The sequence below is a fragment of the Phacochoerus africanus genome, chromosome 1, assembly GCF_016906955.1.
Source record: "Phacochoerus africanus isolate WHEZ1 chromosome 1, ROS_Pafr_v1, whole genome shotgun sequence".
Classification (NCBI taxonomy): domain Eukaryota; kingdom Metazoa; phylum Chordata; class Mammalia; order Artiodactyla; family Suidae; genus Phacochoerus; species Phacochoerus africanus.
In genome coordinates, this window is record NC_062544.1 from 60,085,346 (window position 1) to 60,108,596 (window position 23,251).

Below are 23,251 nucleotides of genomic sequence, written 5' to 3' on the forward strand. Positions count from 1 at the left end.
TAATTGACTCAATGTGTGTGTAGAAAAGTTGTGTTCAGGAAAGGACAGTATATTTAGAAAAATGTTATATCAACTCATTCATCCTTTGACTTAACAACTGCATTATAGGACTTTATTATCTCAAAGCTGTGTGTGATTGTGTGTGTGTGTGAGAGAGAGAGAGAAAGCCAGAGAGAGAACAGTGTAAAGGAAGATTCCATTAGAGAAACACTGTAAAGAGCCAGAAGGCTCACAACAGCTAATCCCCATCATGCTTTCCAGGCCCCACCCCGCTTCCTTCTCATCATAACTTGTGATCTTAGAGGCATGAAAGAATTTGAGCCCCTCCCCCAGCCTGACCACCTCCGTGAGCTGCCCAGCCAGGCTCCATGTCAGATGCAGCTGCGAGCACAAACCCCAGGGCCACGCAGGAGGCGGCAGGCTTGCAGGCAGGTTCCTCACCCAGTGGCCATGGACGAGAGCAGCGGGCAGCCTGATGTCCACACCTATAAATCCCTAGCCGAGGATGGCCCTTTCTGCTCTGTGGAGCCACCCAAAAGACCCACGGGGAGTCTGGTCATGCACAGCATGGCCATGTTTGGCCGGGAGTTTTGCTATGCGGTGGAGGCAGCCTACGTGACCCCAGTCCTGCTCAGTGTGGGCCTGCCCAAGAGACTATACAGCGTGGTGTGGCTCCTCAGCCCCGTCCTGGGGTTCCTGCTGCAGCCCGTGGTGGGATCGGCCAGCGACCACTGCCGGGCCCGGTGGGGCCGGCGGAGACCCTACATCCTCGCTCTGGGTGTCATGATGCTCTTGGGCATGGCTCTGTACCTCAACGGGGACACTATCATATCAGGTCAGTGGACTGTGCCAGGTGGGCAGGCTGGGAGATGGGTCCTGTTATGCAACTCAGTAGGAAGAGAATGCAGATTTCTTCATGTGACAGTCAGAAATTGGTTAAAACTGTTCTCTCTCCTCGTTGCACTGAATTTCCCCCTTTGAATGGCCCAAATTCTGTGGTGAGGAGACTTGACTTTTAGAAACATCAGGATACATTATTTTTTAAGTGTGAGAATTTTAAAATAGTATTAACTTTTTATCTATTTTGTAAATTATCTATCTTCACATATTTATCAATTGTGGTTGATTTTGTGCCCATTATATCTTTAGTATTTTCTCAAATGAACCAGCTGCCAAATGGCTCCATAAATATTTACAATAAATGTACCTGTGTGTCTAAATAAGAGTTCACTGTGTTCACGGCTTTATGTCGGGTCTTTTCATAGGTGCAGGGCATCAGCCCGGCAGCTCAAAGGGGCACTTTTGCATTGCAAATTGTAAACATGAACCTGATGGTGAGCACTTTTTCTAGTCATTAATCAGCCGCCAATTAATTAGCCATTGGCGGTAGTACGTACCGTGTTGGGAAACGGATCATTCAGTCTAAAAATCGCACACATTTTTTGACCATTAACTCTCAGACTAGCAAAATGGATGATAAGGAAGCAGGACAATCAATTATCATTTGTATATATTTAACAGCAGGCATAGATCTGTAAATGTAAGGTATTTCTGGAAGAATTCACAAAAACACCCTGAAAAGAATAGTTGCCTCGAGGGAAGAATATTAAAGGAATAGGTGTGAGCGGGGAGGGTAGGCTTATTTTTCACTTACGTTTATACTGTATTTTTAGAAAACAGGTACAGATATTGCACATTATTCTTAAGTTTAAAAAACCAGCTGAAAGCAAGGGAAATAGTTAATAAGTGGGTGAATGAGTTGTGGCATAGCCTTAGGATGAGTATTATTTAGCTGTTAGAAATTGTGAACTTGCTCTTCATGAATTGAAATGCAAATATGTGAGGAGAGGTGGTTACAAATGCCTGGACAACACGATCCCATTGGAGTCCTCAAAGCAGAGCCCTCCAACCTGCTGCATCAGCTAACTTGGGGCTGTTAGAAATGAAAATTCCCCAGGTCCCATCTTCCACCTACTGAGGAATCATGGGAGACTTATGCGAGATGGAACCCAGCAATCTGTTTTAACAAGGCAACTATCCAAGTGCTGGTTAAACAGGTGAAAATCTGAGGAGTACTGCAGGAGGACAGGAGGGCACAGGTGCACAGCTTTCTCTGTGTTAGTGCATACAGGGGTGGCTGAAGGGTGAAATTCTCTAGGGGTGGGGATCTTGAAGCATTTCCCCAGCTTTTCTGTATGGTTGGAATGGCTTACAATCAGCATGTATACATTTATATACATACATATGTATGTATGTATGTCTTTTGGGGGCCACACCCGAGGCACATGGATGTTCCCAGGCTAGGGGTCGAGTTGGATCTGCAGCTGCTGGCCTACACCACAGCCACAGCAATGCCAGATCTGAGCTGCCTCTACAACCTACACCACAGTTCAGGGCCATGCCAGATCCTTAACCCACAGGGACTGAACCTGCGTCCTCATGGATACTAGTCAGATTTGTTTCCTCTGAGCCACAATGGGGACTCCAGCATGTATACTTTTAAAAACAGCTTTATTTAAAGAAATATGATTTATATATCATAAAAGTCACCATCTAAAAGTGTACAACTCAGTGCTTTTTAGTATATTCTCAAGGTTGTGTAAGCATCATCACTATCTCATTCCACAATATTTTCATCCCCCCGAAAAGAATCCTGATAACCATTAATAGTTACTCCTTGCTTCCTTCTCCCCAACAGCCCTAGGCAACTGCTCAATCTACTTTCTGCCTCTAGAGAGCCGACTTTTCTGGACATGCACTTGCATAACTGTAAAAACCTGAAAAAATATTGAGGCTCTTTTTATTTGGAAAAGCAAAGCAAAATGAAAGTAAAGGGTGATAATTTGATAACAGGAAGTCTTGGTGGAAATAAAAATGTGGATCATTCTAAGCCAGGATTTAGGAGGCCCATGTCTGTTTCTCTTTTAGCTTTGATTGCTGACCCAAGGAGGAAGCCTATTTGGGCCATAAGCATCACCATGACAGGTGTGGTTCTTTTTGATTTTGCTGCTGACTTCATTGATGGGCCCATCAAAGCCTACTTATTTGATGTCTGCACCCATCAGGACAAGGAGAGGGGCCTCCACTATCATGCCCTCTTCACAGGTAGGGAATATTCCAGGAAGTATCCTTCAGCTCCCCAGACAGGGAGGCCCTTCCGCTGAGGCCATCCAGTGTCTCAGCACTCGAATTTTTTCAATGAATAGATCCATTGATGGAAGCTTCCCATCACGCGGGCTCTGTCTTCCAATGCATTTCTCTTGTGACCAGGCTGTGGCGTTTTTGCAAAGGAAGTTATACAAGAGCTTTCTGAAGAGCCATTTGTGAAGATGTTTAAAGCTGAAATGAAAAGAGGCCTTGTCAACTTGACTTTTTGCTTGGTTGTGTTTTTAATCTGTAATATGTAGCATCATCATTACTTAGGAGCTTGTTAAACATACAGCTTCCCAGGCCCCTCTTCCAGTGTTTTTGATTCATTGGGTAGGGGAGTGGGGCCCAGAACTTTGCATCTTTAATGACTACCTCAGATGACTCTGTGGCAAGTATCCTAAAAACAAAAATAGAAACAAAGCAAGCACATTTTAAAAACCTTGCATCCTAGAGATTTCTTTTTTTCTTTTTTTGGGGGGGCCACACCCATGGCATATGGAGGTTCTAATCAGAGCTACAGCTGCCGGCCTATGCCAACAGCCACAACACCAGATCATCATATTCTTTCTTGTGTATGACACCCCAGTCCTTGCTCCTAACCAGAGCTCTATAAATGAATTTTGAGCATTAGCAGCATTTCTCTAAACGAAAGACCCAACAGTAGCCCAAGGAAGCTGGTAATGGCCCCAAGAAATGAGGAAGCCCCCACTGTCCTCTTGGCATGGCCTTTTTCAAACCAGGAGGTTGAGGAAATGCCAACTTTTTATATGAGAAATCTCTAGGATGGGAATTCCTGTCGTGGCTTAGTGGAAATGAATCTGACTAGTATCCATGAGGACGCAGGTTTGATCCCTGGCTTTGCTCAGTGGATTAAGGATCCTGCGTTGCTGTGAGCTGTGGTGTAGGTCGCAGACATGGCTCTGATCTGGTGTTGCTGTGGCTGTGGTGTAGGCCAGCGGCTATAGCTCTGATTTGACCCCTAGCCTGGGAACCTCCATATGCAATGGGTGTACCCCCATACACACCCTAAAAAACAAAAACTCAAGTCTACAAGAAGCAGAATCTTGAGTTTGGTTCAGTTAATGTCTCCACAGCTGAAAGCAGTGCCTGAACACAGAAACTGTTGGGTCAATAATTTGTTGTTTGAGCAAGTATTTGAATGGTGAAGAATGGGGCTGCCCAGCAGAGAGGTGCAAAGAGGCTCGTTGCTTTAGGGAGGAGTGGGAGTCCAGCCTATCTGTCACTGGACACTTAAAGCTAGAAGGTCCCAAAATCACACTGCATTCTCCTAACTTAAATCCCATAACTCCTGCTGCTTTATTATAATATGCTGAAATTAATTACAATGGGAGACTTTTCGGCTTTTGAATGTGACACATGAAGAATTTCATTGCTCTGAAGTGCTTTGGGCAGTGTGGCCACATCTTCCAGGTTTGCCTCAGGGTTAGTCTTAGCCACACAACCTCTGCTTTGCTGCCTCTGATATTAGAAGATTAAACTTTGTATTTTGGGAACTTTCCCCAGGTTAACACATGGTAGTGTTTCTATTAATTCTGAGAAAATATCTTGAGGTTTTCTATTGATATTAGCAGCCTTAGCAAACATGTCATTTTCATATGACCTTGGTTTAGGCTCAAACTATAGCTTTTCTGAACTTTCGTACTTACCTTTTAACTGTTTTAACTGTAAAGTCTCTAATTTCTTCCTATTCCAATTAAGTCAGCACACAGCTTCCAGACTCATATTCCTAAAGGACAACTATGAAGAGCCAACACACAACTTCCAGACTCATATTCCTAAAAGACAACTAATGACCAGGCATTTTACTGTTTAATGACTTGCAGTAGCTCCTGTTAATAAAAAATTAATTAATCGAGAGTCTCTCTAAGAAAGAGATTTTTATTCAAGCCAACCTGAAGGTTATAAACTGGGAGACAGTGTCTCAGAGAGCTCTATAAACTCTTCCTCCCATCACTCACATGCAAGACAAAGCGTTGTACATCAGATGACGTACTGTCAGTTTTCTCACGGTGCAGATCTGCCCATACAAGGCGAGTAGTGGGTCATCGTGAGCCCTTAGAGGATGAAGAAATGAATCTTATCTCCTAAGGAGTCACCTTGCTCGTGCCAGGAGAGAACTGTTCTTTTTTGAGCAAGTATTGCTGTGTCTCCTAAGGCGGTCTGGTTAATGTACAATACAGATGCGCAGCTCACACTGCAGGAGAGGGAGGAGGCCCAAACTGGCAGGGAGAATAAGTTTAAATTTTTCTTGTCTTGCCATAAAAGATGAATTTTATTTCCATCACACCCCATATGCCTACTGAATAAAGAACAAATTCCTGGACAGGGTTTAAAACCTCATACATCTGTTCCCACCTTCGTCCTCCAGCTTTATTTCCCATTACTCCCTCCACGTTCTCTATGCCCTGAGCAGATTCCCCGCGTGTTCGTAGGGGCAGAATCCAGGTCTGTTTTACTCACTGTAGCCCTCATACCTCCAGCATTGCCTGGCATAGCGTGGATGCTCAAAATGGCAATTCATGGAACAAAGGCAGGAGACTGCCCTGTCCTCTCCAGCTCCTGGGTCTTTACTCACCCTGCTGTTCCCGTCCTCCTCTTCTCCTTTTGGAAATCAAAGCTGCTTAGAAACTTTCTTTTACCCACTTCCTAGGGAGAAGGCCCCTCATTTTCTTCTAAATCGTAGGCAAACATAATCTCTAACTGGGTCACAAAGCACAAAAGTTTATCAAGTGGATGCACACAAAGGTATCAACCAGGTGGATGACTCCAGCAGGAAGAGATGGTAGAGGCTAGAGTTCCCCACACACATACCTGAACTTCTCCTCCCCTGTGGCCTGCATGGTCTGCTCAGGCTGCCTTAACTGAATACCACAGACTGGAGAGCTTAAAGGACAGAACTTATGTCCTCACAGTTCTGGAGGCTGGAAGTCCAAGGTCCAGGCGCCAGCACGGTTGGCTTCTGGGGAGACCTCTCTTCTTGGCTCACACCTGGCGGTCATCTCACTATGCTCTCCTTCCCTCTGTTCCCACACTCCGGGAATCTCTTCCTCTGCTTATCAGGACATTAGTCCTAGGGATTAGGGCCCCACTGTTATGACTTATTTAACCTTAATTACCTCTTTTAAGGCCCTACTTCTAAATATGGTCACTTTGAAAGTTAAAGCTGCAACATATGTCTTTTTTTTTTTTTGTCTTTTCTAGGGCCGCTCCTGCGGCATATGGAGGTTCCCAGGCTAGGGGTCCAATCGGAGCTGTAGCCACCGGCCTACGCCAGAGCCACAGCAACACAGGATCCGAGCCGTGTCTGCGACCTACACCACAGCTCATGGCAACGCCGGATGGTTAACCCACTGAGCGAGGGCAGGGACCGAACCTGCAACCTCATGGTTCCTAGTTGGATTCGTTAACCACTGCGCCACAACGGGAACTCCAACATATGTCTTTTAATGAAGAAAGCAAAAGCTTTTCTAGACCCCCACAGACTTCTGCTCATTTCTCATTGGGCAGAATGAGGTCACAGGAGTACTCAGGAGCCTAGGAAGCTGGAAAAAAGAGGATTTTTGGGGGGGGTGGGGACACACGCATATCCCTGAATCAAATTGGGGTTCTCTTAGCCAGGAAGAAGGGGTAATTATTATTGAATAGGTGCCAAAACTAGTAGCTAAACCACATAGAATACAAACATAATTGAATATTAGTCTCATGAGAATAATTCAAGACCAAGACTATTTTAAGAAAGTGATAGCAAAAACTTTCAAAGCCCAGTCTACTAGTGACTAACGAAGAGGTCCTTATATTTTAAAGTTATACTCATGTTCACCGTTTACCCTGATCGCACTTATTATTTTCACATTCTCTCCTGAATTGTAATTCACTGTGGATTTATCCAAGATTTGTAACCTGCAAGATCTGTAAAAGCGTGAGGATTCACCTGTCAATTCCCCATGGCTTCTAACTCATTTCCCTGTCATTACCAGGCACTTAGAGATGTTCACTACATAAAAGGAGCTTCTTGGTTTCAGAACCCTGCGTGTGTTTCATGCACTTTTACATCATGTTGAACTGCATGGCCAAGTGCATCCGTCAGATGAATATGCTCATTTAGTTCCCTTGCTTTGTCTCTTGACCAACGCTGAACTCTGGACCTCGGCCAACTGCCTCTGATCGTAGGGGGACCCCCGAGGGTGTATGGATGTGTCAAAGCAAGTACTTCCCCTTACTAGAAACACACAACTTAAAATATCTTCCTCTTATAAAACAGCACAGTGAAGTCTCACCTTATTTAAGGCTTAGATTCTAAAGTCCCTGCTTAAGTGGTAATCACAGAGACTGTATGTAATTTGTAAACGTTTCTCAGATCATTCATAAAATACAGGGTACCTTGTTTTGTGTATAGATCTACACAGTGATGGCTACATATCAGTATATTTACAGATTCATCTTCACTTTAGTGTCTACTTCTAGACATGGGTGATGAATGGAATAGCAGGTAGGACAACCCATATTATTTAAAATGCTCTTATCTTCCTTTCCCTTTCTCTCCCTCTTTTCAAAGTGTGACTAGTTGAGTTCTGTCTAGTTAAACAAGGATGTGTGATTCCTTACCCTGATGTCCTTGCTCTGAATGAGAGGGCACATTTGTAAATGGAGAGAAAGGAGTTCCTGCTGTGGCACAGGGGTTAAAAATCCAACTTCAGTGGCTTAGGATGCAGCAGAGGGGCATGTTTGATCCCTGGCTTGGAGCGGTGGGTTAAAAGATCCGGCATTGCCACAGCTGCTGCATAGGTCGCAGCTGCGGCTCAGATTCAATCCCTGGCTCAGAAATTTCCGTGTGCTGCAGGTGCAGCCATAGAATGAAATTAATAAAATAAATAAATAAATCGAAGAGAAAAATATCAAGCCGTGCATTGTCATCTTGCTTTATCATGGCGTACTTGCCAGACTTGCTGAATTTACATGAAATTAGCAAAGAGATTGCTGTAGCGTTCTGCTTGAAATAAGCATTTTGTTATAAACTCATGTTTAGTTTCAGAGCCCATTTTGATTTTCATCAACAAGATATCATTTACTTGAGGAATCCAATAAGCTGAGTAAATTGAAATTCTTATTGTTTCAGAGCTGTAGTTCAAGCCCCACAATTTCAAATGCTTTACAAATAAGTGTCAAGAAGTGCACTGCCAAAATATTTTCCAGCATATTTTTGATTTTTTTTTTTTTTTTTTTGCTTTTTAGGGCTGCATCTGTGGAATATGGACGTTCCCAGCCTAGGGGTCAAATTGGAGCTGTGGCTGCCAGCCTATACCACAGCCACAGCAACACGGGATCCAAGCCATGTCTGTGACCTACAGCACAGCTCACGGCAACGCCAGATCCTTAACCCACTGAGCAAGGCCAGGGATTAAACCCAAATCCTCAGGGATACTAGTCAGATTTGTTACCACTGAGCCACAACAGAAACTCCCACAAGGACATTTTACCTCTCCAGCTTCTTCTGTCTCTTATGTTGAAAGGTAACTCCACCTGCTCTCCTCCCCTGGCACATGTGGTAGCCATGCTGGGTTTAGTGGATCTACCCCCTTGTCCCTCTACCCCATGCCTTTACCTCTGGGTGCGACTGTGGCTGTGGAACCCACACTCACCTGAGGCAATTCCTCCTTTGCATTAAGATGCTTCTACCCAAGTGTATGTTGCAAAATTAACCCAAGGCCTTGTTATCCTTAGCAGCAGGCTCCCTCACACCAGGGAAGGTTGGAACGAGCATGACGGGAAAGGCTGCCCCACTTCAAATCCTGGCTCTTCCTCCTGCCAGTCGCCTTAGCCTTTCTGAACTTTCGTTTCCTCACAGCGTTGGGAATCTCTACACAATGTTAGTTACCAATATCCTGGCAAAGAGTCCCAGGTCAGAGCAAGGAACCTTTTAAAAGGATTAAGCAATAGGTGTTTGCATTAATCCATCTCCTCCATCCCTCCCTGGATTTGGCAAAAGTTTTATTTGTACATAATGACTCAGTGAGAAACTTGCCCCAGGTACATCTTTGGAAGAGGAATGGGTGGCTTGCTAAGCTCAGTCTCTTTTAACTTTTCTGTTTCTTTAATACTTCAAAGTATGCATAAAAATGCAAGTGAACCAAGGCTCAGATTAGAAATAATTAAGAACTGAAAAAAAAAAAAAGAGTCCTGAAAGTGAAGGTTAGACATGGGTCCCTTTGACCAAACCTTTTATGCAAGCGGCAAGACGCTGTGTTTCATGTTAGAATCGGTTTTAACTTCTCCTTCAGCATTCATTGCTGCATGACTGGATTTCTTTCATCAGCTGGCTTCCCTTTGAAGTTTCTGCCCCTGGTGAACTTTCACATCTTTTCATTCAGGCAGCTTGGCAAGGATGTGGCCAGAGCAGAAATGGAGGATACGGGAATTCTGGCTCTGAGGGTAACGTGTAAGACTTAGGGCAAAACAGTTACCATCTCCAGACTGTCATTTCTTTTCTCCTTCAGCACCTTCCTCTCAAAGAATCTCAAAGGCAAGGGAGAGAAGGGATCCCCTGAGGGTGGTTTTTCCCTGTCAAGGTCGTCATTGGAAAGCCCTTAGCCCTGATGCCAACTGGCTGGGCTTGGTTTCCTCTCTTTGTTACAATCTCTGTCATGTGGCCCCTTCTCAGTGATATGTTCATGATTACCTGATAATATATTATTTGTTCATTTGTTTGTTGTTTATTATCTACCTCAATAGCCAATATCTAAGATCTCTGGAGGCAGGAGCATTGTCTTTCCTGTTTGTTGCTGTATCACCAGTGCTTAGAATCGTTCTGGGAATATGTTGAAGAAATACTGTTGAGACCAATACTCTCTATTCACCTCCTCATTTTACTTATGAGGAAGCTGTGTTGCCAAGAGGTGACTAACCCAAGGTGACACAGCTGGATCATGGTAGACTAGACTAGAGACAGAAACCGACCAACCAGCCAACCAGCAACCTAGTTCATGTTTTTATCTGAGCCCCAGAGAAAGTCTGCATGCAAGTAGGTATTTATGAAAAGATTCCAGCAAGTGAGGGTGAGGGAATGGGGGAGTGGATGGGCCAGGACAAGAAGCATTGCAGAGTTGGCCTTTGCTCTCAGTGGCAGCATCCATCTCACCAGGACCTCCAGGAGGGGAGGTGAATTCATTGGCCCCAGTCTCTACTGGCCGAGGGTGATCCTGTGTGTGGGTGCTGCCCCCACTTGAGTGTAGGTTCCTTCAGGCAAGGCCCTGTCCAGATGCAATGGAGCAACGATGGCCAAGGCTGGCTTCTCCCTGTCATTGCAGCAGCTGCTGGAGTAAGGGATGAAGGGCAGCGAGAGGACCTGCAGCGTCCACAAGGGCTGCCTGATTCAGTTCATGACGTCTAGTCCTGAGTGTTTCCCCTCAAGGATAGGTGTTCCCTGTTATGTGGTCATTAGGAAGAGTTAAAGCATTTTGCAAAATGCCCAGCAATTTACCTTACAGTATATTATAGCTGTTGCAGTGCAGAACTAAAATACTAGTTCTGTGGCTCCAGAACTGGGCCAATTAATGACTTGGCCATTTCTAATCCTTAAGTGAGAAAAGAAACAGGAGTCAGGTTTTATGCGTCATGTCAGAAAATGAGAAGTTTCAAGAATCTTATCTGAATTAGGGTAGCAATAGTCCTTCATAGCCTCAAATCAAGAAATTTGTCTTTGGAAAAAATGGTGGGATAACTTAAGGTGAATGCTTTTATGGGATCCGTTATTGCCTTAGACACGCCAGCATCTTTCACAGGAACACAAAGTGCCATCTCAGTGCTTTTAGCCTCTGTTTTCTGCATGCATGTGTTTGATTAAGAAGAATATGATTTTGGAGTTCCTGTTGTGGCTCAGTGGTTAACGAATCCGACTAGGAAACATGAGGTTGCGGGTTTGGTCCCTGCCCTTGCTCAGTGGGTTAAGGATCTGGCGTTGCCGTGAGCTGTGGTTTAGGTTGCAGACGCGGCTGTCCTGAGTTGCTGTGGCTGTGGTGTAGGCCAGCGGCTACGGCTCTGATTCCACCCCTAGCCTGGGAACCTCCATATGCCATGGGAGTGGCCCAAGAAATGGCAAAAAGACAAAAAAAAAAAGAGAAGAATATGATTTTGGCATTGCTTTGGTGCAAATTTTTAGCCTACAGTATAGCTGGTGCTCAGTAGTAGAAAGTGTTGGGTGAATCTTTATGTCTAAAATCTGTGTGAATGCCAAATTCCAAATTTAATTTAATTTCTTCTCTGTTTATACTTATTGGCACAGGGTGGCAAAAACTTAACCTAATCTGCTGTGCAGAAACTTTTAAGTTTAATGAAGTCCATTCGTTTATGTTTTGTTTTTATAGTCATTATTCTAGGAGGTGGATCTGAGAAGGTATTGCTGTGGTTTATGTTGCAGAGTGTTTGGCCTATGTTTTCCTCCAAGAGTTTTATAGTATCTGGTCTTATATCTAGGTCTTTAATCCATTTTGAGTTTATTTTTGTGTATGGTGTTAGGACGTGTTCTAATATCATTCTTTTACATGTGGTTCTCCAGTTTTCCCGGCATCGCTTAATGAAGGGGCTATCTTTTCTCCATTGTATATTCTTGCCTCCTTTGTCATAGATTAGTTGACTATAGGTGCATGGGTTTCATTCTGGGCTTTCTATCCTCTTCCACTGATCTATAAGACTCACAGACTTTGAAAAACTTATGGTTTCCAAATGAGACAGGTTGGGGCTGGGGGGATGGGATGGGGGTTTGGGACGGAAATGCTATAAAACTGGGTTGTGATGATCGTTGTACAACTCTAAATGTAATAAAATGCATTGAGTAATAATAAAAAAATAAAAAGAAACCCTTAACTCAGTTCCTTTGGGATGTTCTCATACTCCTTTTCCCAAGGGTTGCATCTGAGTTTTGGGAGCTTAGAGTAAGTGTTCCGGGGCAGGGTGGATCTGGGTTTGAGCTTCATCTCTTCACCCTGGCACTTACTGGGATGTCCCCCAGCCCATGGCATCTCAGTGGTCAGGCTGAACTGGTCGCAGTGGCGTTCTCTCTCATCCTCATCTGCAGGGCCCCTTCAGAAACCCGGAATTCTCTGCTTTCACCGACTCCCCCCCACTCCCGCAGGCCTTTCTGCTTCTCCCACTCCTGCCAGTGTGAGGTGAGCTCTGTGAACTGCAAACTCTCTGTGCTCTGGTTTCCTTGTGTCTAAAATAGACATAAAAATACAGTGGATCCTCGGTATTCATGGATTCCATATCCGTGGTATTATCTGCTCACTAAAACCTATTAGTGAGCTCAAACGCAATACTTGCAGCTTGTTCACACTCACTTGTAGGTATGTGCAGACTGAAGGGGAGAAAACAGAGTCCCCCGGCATGCGGGTTCCCAGCTGAGCTTGCTCAAGGTGACACTCTGCCTTCTTGCTTTGATTTTCATAGCGTGAACAGATGTTCTTTTCGTGGTGAATCTAGTACCAATTTTTTTTTTTGTATTTTTTCCCTCTTTTTGATGATCTCACTGTTTAAAATGGCCCCAAATGTGGTGCTGAACATGCTCTCTCAGGTTCATAAATGCAGAAAATTTGTGATGTGCCTTATGGAGAAAAAAGGTGCCCAAGTTTTGTTCAGGTATGAGTTAGAGTGCGGTTGGCCATGGATTAATGAGACAACTGTATATTAAGTAAGATATCTTTAAACAGAAACAAGAAAAACGGTTGATTAGTTGATGAAAATGAAACTAGAGTCTCATTGGAACTTAACCCCGTAGTTTACTGGGCACAAATTCAGTGCTTATGGAGATTTTCTAGAACGTTTAACTACCACCTGCAATGAGAGTCAACAGTAGCACCTTCCTCAGAGGGTTGTTGTAAGGACTGGGTGAGTTGTAAATCTCAAGCATGTAGGACCGAGCCTCATACACCAGCTCATCTCTCTAGACCCACTGCACAGCCATTTCTTCCTTGAGGTCTTAACATTCCCCTGGGGTCTTTCCAGGAAATGAGGCCTTGGTCCCTTTTGCTCTTGGATCCCCCAAGCCTTCTGCAGGAGGTTCTGCTCCTCATCTCCCACCACTCAACCCCAACTAGGTCCAGGGAGCAAGGAGCAGAACCACCACTGCCTCAGGGATTCACCAGCCCCATCAGAGATGCCTGCCTACTCTGGGAAGCCTTGTGCTTAAGTCACATATCCTGCTGTATCTACTGTCTATGCCTTTGGAGCTTAAGGGCTTTGGAAACTCAGAAGCCAGGAGACACAGTCTTATTTCTCTGGTTGCTACTTTCATGTCCTTCCCCTAAAGCAATGGGGCTTCTTGGCTCAGCTTGAATGTGAATTTCCCCAGTGAAATACCGGGGCAGTGGTGGGTAGTTGGAAACTGTGCTTAATACTTTAAATATGTTATCTCACATCTTTTGAGAGACAAGTTGCCTTCTAAATCAAAAGTTAGGTGAGGTCTGCTCATATTGTCTCTCTTTAAACAGAGCATGTGTTTCATTTTGATGGACTTTCCTTGTGCTGTCAGCCTCCAGGATGTATGTATGTGTTTGGCATAGGTAGGAACCTAATCTACTTTCATTGCTGTTTTTTCAACATGAAGAAAAGACTTAAAATGATGCTCTCCTGTTCCTCCCTGGGATATGGGGGGTCTTAATCTGCCCCCTTGCTGAGGGTCAGTAGCCAGCAGCAAGCACCCTGTGAGCTCTCCTGACTTGACCCTCACTATCGAGATTGTTCAGTCACACACCTGAAGCAGGTGATTACAGGCACGTGGTAGGTGCAGAATTTGACTCAGACAGACTCTCTTTAGACTCCTTGGTCTCCAAACTCTCCCAGTTTCCCATTTTACCTATCACAGTTATGGACCAAAGGAAAAATAATGCATATAATATGTATTTCTATATTTCCTATCACAGTTATGGACTAAAGAAAAAATAATATGTATTTCTTTGAACCAAAGTTGCATCATTAGTTATGAAATATAATATCTGTCTGCCGAGCCAGTCATTCTTATGGGCTTGGCTCTGGTCTGAGCTTGATATCACAGACTGGCTCTGTGAAAGAGCAACAAGCTGGACCCCTTGTGAAGCCTTCTTTGTAAAGGCTGATTGTCTAGTGTGGCACAAGATGTCCTTTGAATGTTCCAGCTTATGATTTGGCCAATAGCCTGGGGATTGACTCAGGAGCCCCAGTGAAGTTGACATTGGCAATAGAGATACATGCAGTCTGGGTGTAGCTGTGGGACTTGGAGTTAGCCTTTGTTGAAGCTGAGATGACGAGGGTTTGTTTATGAGACTTTTTTTTTTGTCTTTTTGCCATTTCTTGGGCCGCTCCCACGGCACATGGAGGTTCCCAGATTAGGGGTCGAATCGGAGCTGCAGCCACCAGCCTACGCCAGAGCCACAGCAACGCCGGATCCGAGCCACTTCTGCGACCTACACCACAGCTCATGGCAACGCCGGATTGTTAACCCACTGAGCAAGGGCAGGGATCAAACCCGCATCCTCATGGTTCCTAGTCAGATTCGTTAACCGCTGCACCACGACGGGAACTCCTGTTTATGAGACTATTTTGAAGATAAAATCCTTGGCTTAATCAGAGGAAGCAAAAAGGAAAGCATTCAGTGAATTCCTACAGCTCTCTGCTACCCCTTATTGTATCTGAAGGTGTGAACAAAGTTAAATGTTTCCGTCCAGAGTTTGAATATAGAGTCTATTGCAACAATTTCCCCAAAGGCCTGCTATTCCTTCAGGGCATGTTCTAACTTTTAGCTGTGCCCCACAGTAGCTCTGGGACAAACAAAATAGTTAGACCTGCTTTCATCCCCTCCCTGAGAGAAGAGAGGATTGGAAATTCTCCCAGTTACTTGTAGCATGTTTTACTTAGCTGATTAATGAGGGAACCAACAAGGAAGACATAAAGTACAGTTTCTCCAAGTTCTTGCAGGGTACATGTGTATGTTTGTGTATCAGTGTGTGCGTTTAGCAAAAGGAAAAAATGCTAGAAATCTGATTAACCTTCTATAAGGCAATAAAACTATAACTCCTCTGTAATAGTTCTACCAGGCTACACAAATCTTTGTAAATCTCAGACTCCTATTAATGTCTACAAGCTAACCTTCGTTTTACAGGACTGCACATAACTTTATCACGTGTGGATTGTTGATAAAATATCTGATGACAATAAATTCCCATTCTCAAGAATATCAGATGAGGATGGAGGAGGTTGACTGGAAACTGCTCTGTCATCTGGCTTAGCAGCATCAGTGCGTCACTGCAGTGCTTGAAAGGAATGCAGAGTCCCAGGACTCCACCTACATCTCTAAAATCAGAACCTGTGTTGCAGACTGAATGCTTGTGTTCCCCCCAGAATCCGTATGTTGAATAGCCTAACATGATACTACTTGGAGATGAGGCCTTTAGAAAGTAATTAGGTCATGAGGGCTCATGAACAGAATTCATGCCCTTATAGAAGTGGCCCCAGAAATTTCCCATTGCCCTTCTGCAAAGTGAAATTACAGTGAGATGTTGGCTGTCAGTGAATAAGTACGCCCTCACCAGGCACTGAATCTGCTTGCATGATCTTGGACTTCCTGGCTTCCAGAACCAAGAAATAAATGCTCTTTATAAGCTACTTACTGGGTTTATGGTGTTCTTGTAGCAGCCTGGATGGACTAAGAGAAGCCATTGTATTTAACAAGACAACCATGTGATTCATATCCACATTAAAGTTTAGAAAGCACTGCTCCAAAATGATATTTTAAAAATCAGGCACTTAGAGTTTTTACTCCTTCCAGGTTTGTGATACATATTTCTCCCACAATACTTGCCACAGGCCACGTTGGGGAAGCCCAGGTCTCAGCCCTCAGAATACCACTCCCACCTCACCAATTCTAGTCACTGGGTCTAGAATGCCTAAGCCTTTTTGTCCAGCTCCAGGCAGATGGTCAGTTCTCCTGTTTCTAGGTGAGGCTTTGCAATTAGAGTTTCTGGAGGAAGTCAGCAGGCACTCGGTTTGGGACCTGCTTCGGCCACTGTATGTGCTGGTGCCTTCCGTGTATTGTCACATTAACCCTCACGAGGATCATACGAGGAAGCATCACCAGCCCCCATGTTCCAGAGGAGATGGTAGTTATGTCTGATTTCGATTCCTACCTGCGTGCTTTCTATCATGTGACCTTGCGCACATCTCCAAGGTCACATGATTAGAAAGCACGCAGGTGGGAATCGAAATCAGGCATAATTGTAAACCCTTCCTTCTGTGTGGTCTCCTGTCACTTACCCCCTGGAGCCTGTGGTTTCCTTAGTTCAACTAGATGAGTTGCAGAGGGATCCTTCTGCCTCTACAAACTTTGGATTCATTGATATGTTGAACTCTCATGAGCTTCCTGGCTAACGAAGAGGATTTCTATTATAATTATTAACCAGCAGCCTCATCTTGATACCCTTAACTAAGCACCAATGATAGACATCCTTCAGAGCTCCTCTATACTCTTTGAGTACTCAGCCCACATCTAGCCCAGTTCTAACATCATTTATTACAGGGTTTTGAAAGTAGCTGTTTACTTATCTGCTTTTCCACTTGAAACTTCCTTCTGGGGAGGAGGGCATGGGGTGCTGTGGCTTATTTGCGTTTATATTCTCAAAGATAGTAGAGGGTTTTTTTTACATATATTTATGGCTTGGTAGATATTTACTGAAATATGCTGTGCCTGTAGACATAAAGCTAGACTAGGAAACCCTCCAAACGTAGAGCTCAGTTGTCGAAGTCAATATCTGATAGAAATCCATCATTATGTTCATATACTTATATTCATAACCTAAAGCCATCATCCAATTGCACAGTGGAGGATTTATTTCATGTATCAGTTCTTTCAGATGGGCAGGGCTTTTCTTCTTTACATTTCCTCTGCTCAGTGGAATAAGTTGAAAGGAAAGAGGCATATGTGATAGGAGAACTAAGTGCTAATATGACAACCCTTGGTCTACTTATAAATCATGGTTTCTCAAAAAGAATGTGTAAGTTTTTCATAGTGTTAATTAAGCTGGGGCCTGTTTAGCCCTGGGGGATATTGGGCAATGTCAGGAGATGCTTGCGGTTACTAACATCTAGTGGAGAGAGGCCAGATGTGTCACTGAACATCCTGCAATGCACAGAGTGATCTCCAACAAAGAATCACTCAGCCCTGAATGTCAGCCTGGCTGAGACTGAGAAACACTGGTTTAGACAGACCCTCAGATCATGTTGGACTTTGAGTACATTCTTTTTGGTTGAATGCTGGGCTCAGCACATGACCTCTGACATCCTTAGCATTTCCACGATTGACTAGCATCACTGTCTAATGGTGATCTGGAGACACCACACATCCCAGAACTGCCCTCTGAATCAGCACCAGTGTGACCACCTTCAGGGCTCCCCTTCCTCTCAGAGGCTACCAGGGCACTTGCCATCCAAAAAGGTCACCGTAGGTGCCATTTTTCTGTTTATATATGTGCCCATCACCCACAACTAGACCACATATTTCTTTTTTTTTTTCTTTTTTGTCTTTTGTCCTTTTTTAGGGCTGCATCTGCGGTATATGGAAGTTCCCATACTAGGGGTCTAATAGGAGCTATAGCCGCCGGGCTACGTCATAGCCACAGCAACACGGAATCCAAGCCGGGTCTTCGACCTACACCACAGCTCATGGCAACACTGGATCCTTAACCCACTGAGCCAAGGCCAGGGATCGAACCTACATCCTTGCGGTTCCTAGTCCGATTTGTTTCCACTGCTCCACAACGGGAACTCCCTATTTCTTTCTTTCCTTTTCTTTTTTAAGTTTTATTGAAGTATAGTTAATTTACAAGGTTGTGATCATTTCTACTGTACAACAAAGTGACCCAGTCATACATACACACATATCCATTCTCTCTCGGATTCTTTTCCCACATAGATTATCACAGAATACTAGGCAGAGTTCTCTGTGCTCTACAGCAGGTCCCTGTGCTAGACCACATATTTCTTCCTGGCAGAGAACATGTGTTCTGTCATTGCACCCTGTTGCCATTATTCCCCATAATTCCTCTTTGAAATGCTTTGGCACTCAGGGCATGATTATGATGCTCTATCTTTGGAGTTGAATGCTTAGACAGTTGTTCGTCTGTAAATGCCCTTGATGGTAAATTGCATCTAGCCACAATGTGAAGTGACCAGAATCATCCATTCTCCCACCATTCTGGATAAACTGGCATTCAGATTTGTGTTCCTAGGGTCAGGGTTTATTAAGTTTAAGTGTTTAGGGTTAGCGATAGCTAATTCTTGGAGTTCCTGTTGTGGCTCAGTGGTAACAAACCCAACTAGTATCCATGAGCTGTGGTGTAGGTCACAGATGCAGCTTGGATCCCACGTTGCTGTGGTTGTGGCATAGACTGGCAGCTGCAGCTCTGATTCGAACCCTAGTCTGGGAACCTCCATATGCAGCAGATGTGGCCCTAAAATCAAAATAAATAAATAAATAAAAGAGAGAGAGATAGCAAATTAAGATCTGTTTTCTTCCTTGATTCCCTGATTTGTGAGGATGTCATCTTTACCTGGGAAATAAAATGGAGCCTTCACTCACTCAAGAAATAAAAACAAGCAAACAAAAACCTGCTCTGACTAGGTAGATACTTGTCTTTGGGAAGGCATGATGAAAGACAGACATTTCAAGGCATTTGACCAGAGGATCAGCCCTACATAAGCTTGTGATGCAGGTAGAAGGTGTGTTTGGCATCCATCTGCTCACTTCCCTGGACATCCTCCACCCCATAGTCTACTCTCACTGCAGCCTAGCATTCCTGGAAGTCACTGGTCCTGCCTCCAGAAGGGCTGTCTGAGGGGCACTGACTTCTTTGGCCCGAGTAGTGCAATGCCTTGCCCATACCAGGAGCACTGCATTTTATTTTTTTTATTTATTTATTTTTTTATGTCATGATATTCTCATTCACTCATTTTATTTTATTTTTTTATTTTTATTTATTTTTTAAATATATTTTTTAAATTTTCCCACTGTACAGCAAGGGGGTCAGGTTATCCTTACATGTATACATTACAATTACATTTTTTCCCCCACCCTTTCTTCTGTTGCAGCATGAGTATCTAGACAAAGTTCTCAATGCTATTCAGCAGGATCTCCTTGTAAATCTATTCTAAGTTGTGTCTGATAAGCCCAAGCTCCCAATCCCTCCCACTCCCTCCCCTTCCCATCAGGCAGCCACAAGTCTCTTCTCCAAGTCCATGATTTTCTTTTCTGAACCTGGGAATTCCCATTGTGGCTCAGTAGGTACGGCTGTAAAAACAAAACAAAACAAATGACAACAATAAACCCCAGCAACCTAAAAGAATGAACCACTAATAAGAGGATTTCAAATATTAGGTCATTAGGGCAGGTTTGGTTTTGAGGAGTCCTTCCTCAGTGTCCCTCGGGTCACACTGTCCCTCCATCTTTAAGTATAAGCAGAGAAAACAAGCCCCAGAAAGACCCCAGAGGATAGTAAAATTTTAGAAAATGCGTATTTAAACTTTATTTTTTCTGAGGCCGTCAATTGGGAATAAGCACCTTTAGCTTTTCATAGAGGAGAAAAGATAGAGTCCAAGGCTATTTGATTTTTGAAAACTTATGTCACCGTTAAGAAGCTTATTAATAAATGATAATCTCAATAATTATATTTTATTACATTCAGAAATTGGTTTTCTTTGGGGCCTTAAAATCAGGAATTTTAGTTCTTTCAAAAACTTTTTTTATTTTAATTTCCCCAATACATTTTTTTTTTCCTTTTGTACAGCATGGTGACCCAGTTACACATACATGTATACATTCTTTTTTCTCCCATTGTCATGCTCCATCACAAGTGACTAGACATAGTTCCCAGTGCTATACAGCAGGATCTCATTGTTAATCCATTCCAAAAACAATAGTTCGCATCCGTTAACCCCAAGGTCCCAATCCATCCCACTCCCTCCCCCTCTCCCTTGGCAACCACAAGTCTATTCTTTAAATCCATGATTTTCTTTTCTGTGGAAAGGTTCATTTGTGCCGTATATTAGATTCCAGAGGAATTTTAGTTTTTAAGCAGTGTTGAGAGTGCAGTTTATAAAGACCATAGGACTTCAGATAGTGGCGGTATTTACTAAATGCTTACTATGTGTCTGGAACTATTTCATTTTCCAGTTGTGACCCTATCAGTAGGTTACTCTTTTATTATCATCCCCACATTGTGAGTGTGGAAGTCCAAGGTGCATGCTAGAGCCAGGCCTTGAACCCTTGTCTCCTGGCCCAGGGGTCTTAGCCTCCCCTGTGTTACCTCTCCAATCATAACCAGGCCACCTCTGCTATCCTCAGGAGCTTGCCTGGTGAACCAGAGGCCCCTCACAATGGAAAAGAAAGGTGTTTTTTGTTTTTTGTTTTTTTTTGTCTTTTTGTCTTTTTTAGGGCCGCACCCAAGGCATATGGAGGTTCCCAGGCTAGGGCTCGAATCGGAGCTGTAGCCGCCAGCCTACACCAGAGCCACAGCAATGAGGGATCTGAGCCGCGTGCGTCTGCGACCTACACCACAGCTCACAGCAACACCGGATCCTTAACCCACTGAGCAAGGCCAGGGATCGAAACTGCAACCTCACGGTTCCTAGTCGGATTCATTTCCACTGCACCAAGATGGGAACTCCAAGAAAGATGGTTTCTAGTTATGCTAATACAGTTCTTTCTTGCCTTGCAGGTTTGGGCGGTGCCCTGGGTTACCTTTTGGGTGCCATCGACTGGGCCCATCTGGAACTGGGAAGATTGCTGGGCACAGAATTCCAGGTCATGTTCTTCTTCTCCTCCTTGGTGCTCACTTTGTGTTTTATTATCCATCTGTGCAGTATCCCTGAAGCCCCACTTAAAGATACTGCAAAGGACACTCCCCCACGGCAAGCCCCCCAGGACCCTGCATCGTCATCAGACAGGATGTACGAGTATGGGTCTATTGAGAAAGTTAAAAATGGTTATGTAAACCCAGAGCTGGCACTGCAGGGAGGAAAAACCAAAAATCCTCCTGCTGAACAGGTAAAAAATGCAAAATATCCTCGTTCTTGCCTTTTGTTCATATTTTCAAAAAGTGTTCTTTGTCTTTGTTTTGTTGGCTTGTTTGATGTGAAGGGTTTTGTGACGTCTAATTGAATATCCTCAAATCCCCAACAGATATTAACCCTTGGAATTAAAACATTGCACCCAAAAGAAAAATGGGTGCATTTTCCTGTAATCCTCCTATCTCTTCCTCTTTTCAGAGCATCAGACCAGGGAAAATGAAGCCAGATGAAAAATGTTAGGCCATAAAAGAAGCCTGGAATCATCCTCAGGCTGCAAGAAATATCTTCACTTCTTAGATGAGGAGTATAAATTTGTTCTTCCCAATGATAGCATCCCTGGGTTGGGAACTGGAGGAACTAAGAGGTTATCGGAGTGAAGCCTTCATTTTATTGTGATCTCACAGTAGGTAGACAGAATATAAGAAGCGAGGTCTCCAGAGACCTGCCAAGACCTTCCTGGCTCCAGGCTGCCTGGGGTGAACACCCATACTCCCTGCAGATCTGTGAGGATGGAGCTCCCTTGCTGTGTAGTTCCGCAAGGCTGCCTGGGATTCATGGAATAGCCATACAATGGAATCCATTCGCCCATCACTTGCTCATTAAGAGATGGGTATGTTTTTGAAGATTTATTTAAGACTAAATATATCAGATAAAACACATATACGTATACAAAGTGATCTCTATTGTGGAAAAAGCTCCCCAGATACAAAGGAACAAATAGAAAGGACATGTACCCAAAATGTTAATTGAAACTATTGTCTTTGGGTGATGGGCTAACAGGTGGTTTTAATTTTCTTCTCTCACCCCTTCAGTATATTCAGCATTTCTATAATAGACAAGTCTTACTTTGAAAATAAAAAAAAAAAATCATGTCAGAGTTTAAGGAACAATACAAGGCAGGGTTTTACTAAAGATTAGTAGATATTACCCTGACAGATTATGCCTGCCTCTTTGTACCACTGACAGATTATAACTGGCCCTCAAAGAGTCACCCAGCAGAGGCTGTCTCTACTCTACCCCCAGGCTGTTTGTGACGATCAAATGCAATCAAGAGAGTGGGAGTCTTTTGAAAAACATAAAACCCTCCACACTATTAAGAAAAGAAATGCATCGAATACAATTAACTTTTCTTAGTAGGTGCCACATGCACAGCCCTGTAGGCTCTGAATAGTTCTGTTATGTGGTTCAAAAATAAAAGAAAACAAAGTAAGAAAAAAAAGATTGACATATCTCAGGCTCAAAGCCATGCATCTGACTCCTCTCTTCTAAATGTGCACCTTGGGAGCCTCCAACTGATTAATGGGAGACTCCACTGTTTTGCGGCAGGGCCCTGGCCATCATTGTTTGTCCAAGTCATTACTTTCCAGAATGAGGGTGGCTGTGCAATTTGAGAACTGGGATTTTTTTTTTTTTCATGGCAGGGGGGCTGAATTATTTCAGTGTTCAAACCAGATTACATAAAATCCATCTCCAGTTCCTCTGTGTGATCAGTTGCTCCCTTCAATGGTTGGTCTGAGTCAGTATTCTGAGGACACTTTTGTGCAGTTCTCTCTCCCTTGATGGTCCTGAGCCTTTTTCTATCACCACCCAATCTCCAGTCCACAAAGGTGCACAATGCATGCTGTAAAACAATTCCCAAGGGCTCAGAATCATTGCAAGGGCTTCACCAAGGAAACTGATGAGTCATGAAAAACATGCCAGCTGAGTTTTCATTTTGAGTTAAAATACCCAAAAGGGCTTTGAATATTTACATTCCCAGCTTTTGTAGAAAGACTGGGCACAATTTGGAAGCTCATATTTATTTTTAGAAGAAAGATGAAATTAGGTTAACAATGAGAGCAGGCTGGAAATTATGTATAAGGCCAGAAGTATCAATTAATATTTGGAATAAGGCTGAATACTTACTGGTCAGATTCACTTTTTAAAATTTTGAATTTTTGGAAAGAAGGGAAAGAAAGGGAAAAATTACTTAGACTGAGGCATGAAAACCAGGCTG

The 23,251-nt window shown here is 43.7% G+C and overlaps 1 protein-coding gene across 3 annotated transcripts in view; it reads left to right on the forward strand.

Moving 5' to 3' along the window:
* Positions 1-71: 71 nt before the first annotated feature.
* SLC45A2 (solute carrier family 45 member 2) overlaps positions 72-23,251 on the forward strand; it is a 34,652-nt gene continuing 11,472 nt past the window's right edge. Inside the window, exons 1-3 of one of the 3 annotated variants that reach the window (XM_047767419.1) lie at positions 72-835; positions 2,929-3,105; positions 20,904-20,989. In XM_047767419.1, coding sequence (XP_047623375.1) covers positions 307-835; positions 2,929-3,105; positions 20,904-20,989 — 792 coding nt within the window. In that variant the 5' untranslated portion in view covers positions 72-306. Of the gene's footprint in view, positions 836-2,928; positions 3,106-20,903; positions 21,233-23,251 lie in introns of all 3 variants that reach the window. The other 2 variants (XM_047767400.1, XM_047767411.1) reach the window with 2 other exon arrangements.